At 43.0% G+C, this 13,195-nt stretch overlaps 1 protein-coding gene across 5 annotated transcripts in view; it reads right to left on the minus strand.

Annotated features, from left to right (window-relative positions):
• Positions 1-11,331, minus strand: part of RLF (rearranged L-myc fusion) — a 64,460-nt gene extending 53,129 nt beyond the window's left edge. For 3 of the 5 annotated variants that reach the window (XM_014949173.1, XM_014949175.1, XM_014949176.1), the window contains exons 1-2: positions 11,163-11,331; positions 5,639-5,793 (exon numbers count right to left, since the gene is read on the minus strand). In XM_014949173.1, coding sequence (XP_014804659.1) covers positions 5,639-5,793; positions 11,163-11,315 — 308 coding nt within the window. In that variant the 5' untranslated portion in view covers positions 11,316-11,331. Of the gene's footprint in view, positions 1-3,943; positions 5,339-5,638; positions 5,794-11,162 lie in introns of those variants that run through there. The other 2 variants (XM_014949177.1, XM_014949174.1) reach the window with 2 other exon arrangements.
• Between the last annotated feature and the right edge of the window lie 1,864 nt (positions 11,332-13,195).

A 13,195-nucleotide genomic window follows, 5' to 3' on the forward strand; every position in this document is an offset into this window, starting at 1 on the left:
TGCCAGTGCTGGGTTGGATGTTCAAAGAAAGGGTCCCTACCACACATAATGCAACGGATACTACATGGAGTAAGTGGATTGTACTGATCACTCAGCGAAGTCGAATGGGAAACCCCAGTCGCCCAGGAATTCTAGAGGTGATTATGGACTGGCCAGAAGGCAAGGATTTTGGAATGTCACCAGAGGAGGAGGTGATGCGTGCAGAAGAGGCTCCACCATATAATGAACTACCAGAAAATGAGAAGAGATATGCCCTATTCACTGATGGGTCCTGCCAGATTGTAGGAAAGCATAGGAAGTGGAAGGCTGCTGTGTGGAGTCCTACAAGACAAGTTGCAGAAGCCACTGAAGGACAAGGTGAATCAAGCCAATTTGCAGAAATGAAAGCAATTCAGCTGGCTTTGGACATTGCCGAGCGGGAAAAATGGCCGGTACTTTATCTCTACACCGATTCATGGATGGTGGCAAATGTCTTGTGGGGGTGGTTACAGCAGTGGAAGCAGCAGAATTGGCAGCACAGAGGCAAACCTGTCTGGGCTGCGGAATTGTGGCAAGATATCGCTGCCCGGGTAGAGAATCTGGTCATGTAGATGCCCATGTACCCAAGAGCCGGGCCACCGAGGAACATCAGAATAACCAGCAAGTGGATCGGGCTGCCAAGATTGAAGTGGCTCAGGTGGATCTGGACTGGCATCATAAGGGTGAATTATTCTTAGCTCAATGGGCCCATGACTCCTCAGGCCATCAAGGGAGAGACGCTACATATAGATTGGCTCGGGACCGAGGGGTGGATTTGACCATGGACACTATTGCACAGGTCATCCATGAATGTGAGACATGCGCTGCAATCAAGCAAGCAAAGCGATTAAAGCCCCTTTGGTATGGAGGACGATGGCTGAAATACAAATATGGGGAGGCCTGGCAGATTGATTATATTACACTTCCACAGACCCGTCAAGGCAAGCGCTATGTGCTCACAATGGTGGAAGCAACCACTGGATGGCTGGAAACATGCCCTGTGCCCCACGCCACCGCCCAGAACACCATCCTGGGCCTTGAAAAGCAAGTTCTGTGGCGACATGGCACCCCAGAGAGAATTGAGTCGGACAACGGGACTCATTTCCGAAACAGTCTCATTGACACCTGGGCCAAAGAGCATGGTATTGAGTGGGTTTACCACATTCCCTATCGTGCACCAGCCTCTGGGAAGATAGAACGGACAATGGACTGTTAAAAACTGCACTGAGAGCAATGGGTGGTGGGACTTTAAAAAATTAGGATACACATTTAGCAAAGGCTACCTGGCTAGTTAACACCAGGGGATCTAGCAACCGAGCTGGCCCTGCCCAGTCTAAACCCCCACGTACCGTGGAGGGAGACAGAGTCCCCATAGTGCACATGGAGAATATGTTAGGGAAGACAGTCTGGGTCAGCCTTGCCTCAGGCAAAGGCAAACCTGTCCGTGGGACTGCCTTTGCTCAAGGACCCGGATGCACTTGGTGGGTGATGCGGAAGGATAGGGAAGTGCAGTGTGTACCAACTCACGAGTTTTGCCTTTTTATTTTGATTTTCCCCTCCCGGCCACGTGGCCATGGGGGCTCTTCTGCACGAGCAGCTGCACATGGTCCTTTGTTGCCGTCTGAGGCCAAACCACGACAGAGCCCTAAAGTCTTCCTAAGGATTCCAATACCAAGCACTCCATGGAAATCACTCCATGAGAAATCTGGAGCTTCGAGAGTATCACCACCACATAGAACAACTCACAGCACAACTGCAAAAGTAATATTCAGGACATTCCAACTACAATTTTGTTGGCAGTAAAAAAATTAGAATTCTAATTCAATTACCTAAGTTTTTGTTATAAGAATTGATTCAAACACACAGCTGCATAAAGGCTAGTCACCCTTTCACACTGGCAAGAGGGAGGAATGGCCATTTAGCTCAATTCTTCCTTTTGGTCCTTGTACAATACTTCAAAACACACTTCTATCCCTGAAAGCCCATTTCCTTCTTTATTGTAATGCAATTAAATGGTATTCAGGCTAAGATCACAAATCAAAATTCCAGGATCACTTCACGAAGTCAAGCCTTTCTATCCCCTCTACCAGTACCACAACACATACCTACACAAAACTCAATTCCAAACTTTAATCACAATTTTTGCAAATAAACTGCAATGGGTGCCTGAACGTTTCCATCATTAATAAAAAATAATCATTCATCTCAAACACTCAACTTCAAAATATCTTTTAGGAGATGGTCTCCTAGATTTGAGTTTATTTTGGAAGGAGTTACTCTAGGGAAAAATAAACCCATTATTTGCAAACAATTATTCTATAATCATTTTATAACTCATTCACTAGTATTTTAAAGACAGAAAATTTAAAAAATAAATTCTAAAAGCTTCCAGAATTGTGTTTATTTAGATTGTATTAAAAAACTTTTGTCCTAAGCTTTTTAGAGTTAAAAAGATGACAAGTTGTATATCGGATAATCAGCAGGAATAGTTTATCTGTTGCCAGGATTTATCCTGCATTTGTTAAGAGTTGCATTAGCTCTTAATGACAGACAGTGGAGTGGTAAATGCAAGTTAGCGAATCAAACTGCAACAGCTTATTGGGTTAAGAAGTGCAAACCATCATATGTGCCTCCTCACATGGTGTTATGGAAAGTAAGCACACTCTTCCTGGAAGCAAGGCATGTTAGACTCAGTAGATACTACCAGTAGGTGAGATACAACTCAAGCAGTTTGAGGTAGACCGGTCTTATCAGTTGAATCCAGTTTTGCTACTGAGACCATATGACATTCAGTTCTCCTTTCTCTTTCTATGGTTGAAAAGCATATAAACATCTTCTCAAAGATGTAGAAAAATATGGTAAACTCCCTTTCAGACCAGTGCCATCAGAGCAAACAGGAAAATGTAGAAAGCAGTCAAATATCAGCTACTGACAAACACAACATGAACTAGGAACATTCTTTCTACTTTGTTAATTTAATCTATTAATTTTAGGACCATATAAACCATTTTCAGATGGAAGTAAAATTTTCATACTGATAGTTGTCAGTATCCTCAGAAAAAAACCAAAACAACAGCACTTAGAGAAGAGCAAGTGAACAATCAGCTTCAAGTGCTGCTTAAGATTTGTGAGGATAACCAGCTAACCAGATCTTGGTGAATGACAGCTTTGAAATCGTTAATTCTTTATTAATTCTTCTACAGAGGCAATACCTTTGGTATTGTAATACTGGGGTCTAAAGGGAATGCATTGTGCTTTCTGGCTGCAGAAACAAGCAGTCTGAGTTCTACTTGACCAAATCAGGTATATTCTTTCACAGCCATGGCCAAGAACATTCCTGTTCCTCCTCAATCATTTGCCCATTCTGTAAACTACAAGACCAACCACTCCAAGCTTTCCTTTTATTTCCTACGGTTAGACAATGTACCAGCATCACCTCATACTGCACCAGCATGATGTTTCTTATGGGCGGCACACTACCTACACCATGTCAGATACACTGTGAACACACAATTGACCTGGTCACATAGCAGGGGAAGCAACAGTATACTGACTTTTGCTGTTACTGGCTTACCCCACTAAGTATGTCAGGAGGAGGAAGTTCTTTCCCCCTTCTCCTGGAAGGATGTTGGAAGGAAAGGAGGATTTCAATAGTAAGTAGAGCACTTGTGCTTTAGAACGGGAAGCTTGCTCATTTAATTTCTCATCAGAGTTCAAGTCTGAAAATATACAACGTACAACAGCTGAGGATAAGCCAGTTGTCTCCCCAAAAATCAGTTACATGGAAACAGTATGCTTTCATGTTCCTAATCAGGTAATATTCTCCCTCCTTCATGGAACTTAATTTATCTTTAATTCCCTGCTCTAAATTCTCTGTCCCTCCCTTGGAAACTCTTATGTAAAAGAAAAATGTGGGAGAGTTCAGCTAGGTATGCAATTTCCCCTCACCCTATCTGTGACCTCACTTGTTATCTCTTCATACTTCGGATTCCTCTCATATGTAATCAAAAGAAGAACAGTGGAGATTCCAGCAAGTCAGCCTCTCTACTGTCCTCCACCACGGTTTTCTGAATATACAAGGCACAACAAACTCACTCCTCACACTGAAAAATGGAAGAAACCATATTAGCAAAAGCAGAATATTCTAATTTTTCTCAACAAGAGAAAAGCAATTTTGATAAGCATATCTGACACAGAACTGGAATTCCCACCCCAAAGTATATGACTGGCAAAATACATAGGAAGTACTCCAGGTATGGATGACCTGCACACAAAGACAGTGAAAGGCAAACTAAGTGACATGAGTGGGAAACTATAGAATACACGAGCTAATTAATGATAATATGATGAAGGTGAGAATATCCTACCCATAAAGGGACAGTCTGCAAAAGCACTTAGCATATATATTTTGGCAAAATATGCATTACATACCAGTACTTTGGCAGTTTAAGTTTTCAGTTTCTATGTTAAGAACTTAAAACAGACTTTTCCTGATTTCACGCATTCATGATTTTTCATGCGTTTTCCCTTCTTAACAAGTTAAAAAAAACCCAACAAACTACTCCAAGGTCACATTTTTCTCATAAATCTAAAAAAATAATTCAAGGCATCATACGGAGATACCTGTTTCTGAGCTGTGGATTTACATTGCAAGTCAGCACATCACAAACCAAGTATTCGACCAAGGAGTTAATTGCAAAATCCTTCTCACAAAGAACGGCTGTCTTTAGACCACAAAGCAAGTAAACTACTGATAACAAAAAACAGCCCATTGAAAAAAGGCCACAGAATTACTTTTATTCTATGAAAATCTTTATATTCAAGGTTCTAGATCTTCATCCTTCCCCCTCGAATGAACCCTTATCAGCAGGGGAGGACCAGTGCAACAAGTTCTCTTTTAGGCTGACAGCAGTAACTGGTTATACTCCAATGTAGGTGAAAACCCTCAGGCCACACTCTTCAATTCCAAATAGCTGCTTTGCATCCAAACAGACTTCAAAAAACTACAAGTTATTCCAGCTTAGCTGATGGACTGTAAAATAGTTCTCTCTGTTGTTTGAAGAATTATGATCTTTAAGTCGTATGTACAGACACTTCTGAAAGAGCTCAGGTTGAACTACTCTTACCTTTTGCTATCCTACAGCAACACTCACACACAGCTAGATTGCCATAAACACAAAACAGCTTCTCGTTTTCAGAATGGGCATGTTCAGAACTACTTTGCATTACAAGTGAGAAGACACATGAAAGCAGCAACTGCAGAGCTGTTATTCCATGCATGAAGGTCTAATATTAAAGTTTCTGTTTAATGAGGACCACACTACAGAAAATAATAACAAATTTCAGAATGTTAAAGAACAGAACCTTCCCAATACCTGCACATTTACCCAAATAAAGAAGAACAAAGACTTACCACTTTTTCATATTAATTAACAAAATGCTCAAGTACATTTTTGTGGTATGATTAAAAAAAGTATTAAAGACATCTACTATATAATAGATCATAAATACAGCTGTTAAATTAAATATTACACTATTTCAACAACTTATCCTTTCATTTAGGGGTTTTTTAGGTTTGGTTTGTTTTTTTTTAATATTAATGTACCAACTTAAAACTTACAGCACTAGCCTGCCAAGTACCAAAAGAACATCTTCACATTCTGTAGTCAAGTAAGGTCGTGCATTAGCAAAGCATTGGATGGAGATTCGATATACTTCCAAAAAAGGTAAAATATGTTCCGATGCACCCCGACTGCCAGCATACTGAAGTAGTGTCTGAAAGAAAATGAGTTATCATTAGAAGTTCTCATAGCACACTTTTGTCCACAAAACAAACATCAATATGCAATATCAAGCATAGACAGCGGAAGAATTCTGAAAGTAAGAAGTTTTTACACTGAAGGAGATTTAAAAATGATAGGTTTTCTCCTCAACAGAAGTTCTCCCTTTTATTCAAAAATATTTTCATTTATTTCATTATTTTGATGAAGAATTTCAACTAAGGAGCAAGGTAGATGCAACTGAGGGAAATGTGAAGTGTTAAGATAGAAATTCAGGGAGAAGTTCTGCCATGGAGACAGACCCACATATGTAACACTGGAATCTTTATAACTAGTAAGAAGGCAGAAACATAGGAAAGAACTGCAAAATTAGGAACGTTCTTCCAGCTGTAGTATTTTAAAGATACATGCATTACCCATAGAGCAAACGTGAATCCATTATAAGGGGATACAAAACCCAGATCAGACCACCTAGTCATTTTTCAAATGCAAAATTACCCTTGATTTTACTACTTGACCATAGCAATTCTACATTACCCGGGCACAGTTCTGAAAAAGCAATGTAAAGTCTAGCCAGTTTTAAGATAAATCAAAATAAGTTTCAAGAATCAGCACAGGGACAACAGTAGCATCTCTCAAGCTTTTTAAAGCTCCAGTACACTACCATGTTATTTTCTTACAGGTTACAAAGTAATATTGAGAGCAAGCAAGGCACTGAGCTCAGGACATCTTAGCTCTACTGACAGATGCTTCAAAAGTAACGCTCCTTCTCTACACTCTCCTACAACTCCAGACCACTCATGCTGATACTCTCACCAGTCACAATCCCTCTCTCATGCTGCACCCTCCCTAGACCAAACAACGTACCACTGTTGATTAAGGCCAGCTGCAAATAAAACAAAAAACAATGATAAAGGCTGTGCTTTCTGGAACCCTTAGGGCCAAGACTGTGTGGTATGGTAAACAAAAGTTTAGATTGCCCCTAGAATTCAACACAACCAAATTGTACTAAAAGGATGATCAGGTCACACCAAGCTTCAAATTACTTCAAGTTGGGACTCCGACACAACCAATTTATTTTAACCTCTTAAACAAATACATGATCATACCAGGTTATGACTAGGAGGAGGACATGACTGAACAGACCCTACAACGAGCTTACTAAAACCAAGTGCAGTCATTATAATAGCCAGAAGCTTCCGAGACAAAGCCTAACTTCCAATACAGCAAGAAATAAGTGGCCAGCTACACACTATTTTGTGGACTATCTGGTGTTACATCAGTGATCTAACTATGTAATACTACTCCTAGGATTAAAAAAGAAAAAAAAAAGAAAGAAAGAAAGAAAGAAAGAAAAAAGCAGCAAACATACACTAGACTGGCACAACCATTTCTGAAATTTAAGATACAAACAGAAAAAAAAAAATCTATAAAATATACCATCTAAGAATCAGTACAAATCAAGACCATTTTGTAGATTATTCCCCTAGAACTCAGTATCAGTATCAAAGGTTATTTAAAGTTACAAGCTCTCCAAAAAGCCACACAATATTAATAAAGATGTAAGGAGGGTGGAAGAGGGAAGGTTAGACATTTACAGAAATCATCCTTAAACACAGCACAAAGATCATAAGCAGATGCAATGAATGACTAGTAACTAACCAGTCTAAGTGCTTCTCTAACAGACTAATGAAGGATTTGATAATATAACTCAAATTATATGTGACATTAGAAGCATTAAATTGCATTCAAAGGCTGTCAAGCTATAATCCCTAGAGATATTCCATTGATGACTATCTTAAAGTCATCTGTTTAGTAAGCCCTACAGTAATGCTATCATTATACTAAGAAATAGAAAATGAAACATACAAATCTGCAGTTTTCTAAAAATACATCCATTAAAACCACTCTATTAAAAAAAGCCAAATTTATTACTCAATTATTTAAACAGACACTTAGTTCATAAACTATCTGGTCTGCATAAACAATAAAACATGGCAGAATATTTCCTAAGATTAAACAGACTTACTAGAAAACACTGCACCCTTGAGTGCAATCCTAGCATTGAGATCCAAGTCTTACAGCTAATATTAGCAATTAATTGAGTAGCCCTTTATCAGAAATTTCTCCCTAAACAGATGAGCAATGATGGTTTCAGTGTATAAGACAGATTCAAGGCAAGAGACTTATTAAAAGCTTGAATTTCAAAGATACATAGTTTTGAACATTATTATGCTATCAGCATTCTGACAAATAAGCAAAATGCAGTAACTGTATTACAGAGGCTTTTGAACGCCCTTCTGCTGTTTCACAAGCAATAAGTTTTAGTAGTCCGCTAAAGACTTTTCCTGAAGTCTACATACAAGATAAAATTATACGATTTTAACCTTGTCAGAAATACAAATTCTACACGTTTAACAATAACATAACTATTTTATAAGCAATGACTACTCTCTTCAGGTAATTAGAAGTATTCTAACATTTCAAGTCTGGTTAACACGCATCCACCAACATTTTATCCTGTCCTCCTTCCTTTGACCAAAATAATACATCTAATTAGTGAGTGGGGTGAAAAAAGGCCGGGCACACATCTCTGCCTGCTGTGTAATCTACAGACCAGTCTAGGTCCTCAACACCGCAGAGATTCTCACGTCCTGCAATGCTGGAATACCTGCTTAGCTACATTTCTTTGGAAGCATCAATTTTTTGCTCAGAACCAACTTAAATGTGTTAAACTTGCCTGACCTGTTATTACAGCTTTAAGTCTCTGTTTAACAAAAAACCCTTCCATTTCTTCTAAAACATACCTGATTACAATTGACAGTCCTTAACTGTGTCACCTTTAATAATTTCAGAAAGCCAACAGGTGTTGGGTATTGGCAGATGGAATGCTTTGATGTCCTAAAACCTCTGCTTCACTGCTAATTGTTTTTCATATTTATTATATAGTACAACCTCAAACATACACACTGTTCATTCTGGGAGCTCAATATGTACACAAACAGCCCACTAAACAGACATGTTTTTCCCCCAAGATGAATATGCAAAGCATTCACGCTTGTCCAATATAAAGTTGCAGAGTGAACCCACTATTTAGGCTTCACAACTTACTTTGTTGTGTTATCCTGGACACCAATCTTATTCCCCTCTTCAAAACCAGGGATCTTCAGGGAAACTGTGCCATCCAGTATCACTCCCAGAAGAGCTACTGGAAAGCTGCACATGGCAGCACAAGTTTACATGTAGACAGACAGTGCATCCAGACAGCTCAAAGCATAGGAAAGCTACTGATTTAGTCCACAGTTTGTCATGTCCCAACAGCCTCAGTAACTTCCACAGCAAAACAAGAGCACCTTTGAGGACCATGCCACAGATGTACACAGGATGGCAAATCCATTGCTGCCCTAAAACATTTCAGCTACCCTCATAGGATGCAGCTACTTCCCAAATATTATATTTAAGCCCAGTTCAAATCAGCTTCTCTCTAGGCATGTTCTACTGTAGCTTCATAAGCTTACAAGAAGATACCAGTAGTACCCTCCAAGTTGTTCATACAAAATTCAGCTCCTTAAATTTTACTTGGGGGCAGACCTTTTTATTTTTAAGTTTTATCTCTCAAACCATGCAACATTCACAAACATCCCCAGTCAGAAAGAGACATCATGATGTAAAATTACATCCTAACCACAGTGGTTTGACTGCACAATGACATCACAAATTTATACTCCATTGAAGCTGCTGCATGACAGATCAGCGATTTCATGTTTTGCACTGTATCTCTTGGTGTACAGTCATGACTATCAAAATGTGCCAAACCGATGGCAACCCAAAACAGATCTTTTTAATTTTTATCTGTATTATCTCAGTGTTCTAAAATGAGACCACCACTCAATAACAGCCCAACAACCTAAAGAGGTCTGCATTTTTTGTGGGACAGGTTGTGAGGGGGTTTTTTTGTTGTTTGTTTTTTCGGTAACAGAACTGATTTCATCAAACCCCATTGATCAAGTACCTTTAAAGCTTTATCTGCACCAGACTAATCTGGGTGACTTGACCACTACATATATTGATCACCTTGACAACCTCTACACTAAGTGTTAGCTGAATATTTGTTTCAATGTTTTGATGCAATAAACTCTACTGCAAACAATTTCAGCAAAACCTGAGACACGGGGATAAGTCACACGCATTATACCAGTCTCCATGTAAATGCAAAGTCACAGATCCTAAGAGTATGCTTAACTTGAGATATATGTAGCAGTGTGCAGCAGCATCCTGCAGTTTGAGAGGCAAGAGTTTTGAAACCTAACAAATTCCCTTTGTTGTTTTGGAAGCAATGAGTTAAACATCCTCCCAGAATGGCACTGTAAAGTACACAACCTGTGGATATGAAATGGAAGGGTAATGTCATCTATAACACACCAGCAGGAATTTTTGTCTGATTTGGCATCTGATTTTGCCATTTGCCAGTCAAACACAGTAGTTGCATCAGCTGAGGTGTGGTTAAACTAGCTTGTAAAACAGATTTTTTTATTTTTATACCATGATCTCTTCAGATCCAACAGGGACAGTTCTTCAACCCAGCAACCCAACAACAATTATTCAACCCTAGAGTTCACAGTAAATGATGCTGTGGGGGAAACAAAAACTATTTAACCATTTAAAGAGTTTACTTAATAGGAAGTTATCTCCATCACCTCAACTTTAATCTAAGTTCAGCTCTTTCTCTGGAAGTTTGTGGTTTGATTCAGAAACTGCTGATCCTTAGCCCGAGTTGCAATAAGCAAGTATTCAGACAGGATCAGCAGACCACTGCAGCTCATTCAGTGACTTTAGCCAACTGCAGGCCTTCACAAACCATCAAGCATTGCTTATTCCATGGCATATCTCAATCAAGGTGGAACACAATTTCGATCACAGGGCATATACAGAACAGGAAAGCAGAGCTCTAGGAACAGAGCCAAGACTGCACTGAGAGAGCACAGTGTGGCCCGCCTGCCCAGAGAACCCCCAAAGAACCTCCCAAAGGCTGCCACCTGTCCAGGCCCTGTCACAGTCTAAGGGCGAGCGGCTCCCCCGCTGCCAGGGCCGCAGCCCCAAGCCGGTAGCGCAGCGCCCACGAGGCAGCCCCGGGGCAACGCGCGCAACTCCCCACTGGGTAACGGCGCATACCGCCGCCAGACCCGGCCCACACCAACGGCAGTTCCGGAGGAACCAGCGGAGCCCCCGGAAGGGGAGCCCTTTGCCGCCCGCAGCGCTGGGCGCGCTCGGCGGCGGAGAAAGCCCCGCCGGGCCCGCCCCAGGCCCGCCGCCCGGCCTGCAGCCCGCGCCGCGGCGCGGCCAGCCCAGCCCCTACCAGCATACCTGGCAGAAGCCCCGACAGTACGCCCGGGACGAAGCCTCCGACACTTCCTGCTCCCGCAGCTCCGTCTGCAGCTGCCAGAGGCGGGCTCGGAGCGCCGCCACCAGCCGCTGCATCTCGGGCCGCGGAGCCGCCTCAGCCTCAGCGTCCGCCATCTGCACCCGGCCCCACTGCGCGTAGGCAAGAATCACGTGACCAGCAGCCAGTGACTTCATCGCCCCGGGACGGGGTCACGTGATGCACACGTGACGCGGGGCGCGCGTCGCTGTCCGCGCGACCCGCCATCCGGGGCCGCGGGCGGACTCCGCCTCTCTAATGGCGTCACGGGAGGCGACGGCAGCCCGCCGCGAGCGCGTGCGCGCCTGGGGCTCCAGCGGGGGGGGGCGGCGGCACTCGCCGTTGGCTCCAGCTGCCGCAGCAGCGCTCCCGCGGCGGGCGGGGGCTGGGTCTGGCCTTCCTCCGGGGTCTTGGGAGACGGTCACCGAGAGGGGTGGAAGTATTCACAGAATGACATGGGGTTGGAAGGGACCTCTGGAGATCACCCAGCCCAACCCCCTGCCAGAGCAGGTCCCACAGGAATGTGTCCAGGTGGGTTTGAATGTCTCCAGAGAAGGAGACCCCACCACCTCCCTGGGCAGCCTTTGCCAGGGCTCTGCCACCCTCACGGGGAAGAGGTTCCTCCTCATGTTGAGTTGGCACAAACTTGAATATAAGAAGTTTCCTCTTTTTCTATCCCTGGGCACCACTGAAAAAAGACTGGCCCCGTCTTCCTGACACCCACCCTTTAAGTATTTATAGGCATTTATCAGATCCCCCCTCAGTATTCTCTTCTCCAGACTAAAAAGACCCAAGTCCCTCAGCCTTTCCTCATCGGAGAGATATTCTAGTCCCCGATTGTCTTTGTAGCCCACTGCTGTACCCTCTCCAGCAGTTCCCTGCCCTTCTTGAACTGGGGAGCCCAGAACTGGACCCAATGCTCCAATAATGATGGGAGTATCAGATAATGATGGATGCAGGGCAAAGCCAAGTTTTAGACTTAGATTGCATTTATTTTAACCTCTTGTTTAAAAGCATATTGTTGAAAGCAGATCATTCAGGAATTGAGGAAACCCCTGGTTCGATGCCCAGCCAAACATGGGACCACTAAGTTTTTTACCAAGAAGATCTTGGAAGTGCTCACTGAGCCACTTTCCATCATTTACCAGCAGTCCTGGCAAACTGGGGAGGTCCCAGCTGACTGGTCTCCAGTAAATGTGATGCCCACCCACAAGAAGAGCCAGCAGGATGATCCAGGGAACTCCAGGCCTGTCAGTATGACCTCGGTGCCTGGAAAGGTCATGGAACAGATCATCCTGAGTACGATTATGTGGCACATGAAGGACACCCAGGCGATCAGGCCCAGCCAGCATGGGTTCATGAGAGGCTGGTCCTGCTTGACAAACCTGATCTTCTTCTATGACCAGGTCACCCGCTTGGTGGATGAGGGAAATGCTGTGGATGTTGTTTACCTGGACTTTAGTAAAGCCTTTGATACGATTTCCCACAGTATCCTCAAGTGGTGCCCCCAGGGCTCGGTATTGGTGCCAGTTCTCTTTAAAATCCTTATCAATGGGCAGGGGTGTCCATGGTGACTGATAGACTCTGCTCCCTGTTTTTGTTGATGTTATCCTGCCTTTTACAGAAGCAGGCCAAGACAAGGACAGGAGAAGACCACCAGGCAATCTTAGCCACATGGCAAGAGAAACTCTCCCTTCCACAAGGGCACGGACACAAAGTTAAGGATTCAAGAGCGTGGCAAACCTGGGTAGGGGTGTCCATGATGACTGATGGTCTCTGCTCCCTTTCTTTGTTGATATTATTCTGCCTTTTACAGCAGCAGGCCCGGACAGGGGAAGGACCTCTGAGGAACTCCCATTCTCAACCACACAGATTCCGTACCTTCTACAAGGACATGGAGACAAAGTTAAGGATTCAAGAGTGTGGCAGAGACCTTGGCAGGGGTGTCCATGGTGACTGATGGTCTCTGCTGCCTTAG

This window comes from Calidris pugnax, unplaced genomic scaffold (genome assembly GCF_001431845.1).
Source record: "Calidris pugnax isolate Ruff unplaced genomic scaffold, ASM143184v1 scaffold174, whole genome shotgun sequence".
Taxonomy (NCBI): domain Eukaryota; kingdom Metazoa; phylum Chordata; class Aves; order Charadriiformes; family Scolopacidae; genus Calidris; species Calidris pugnax.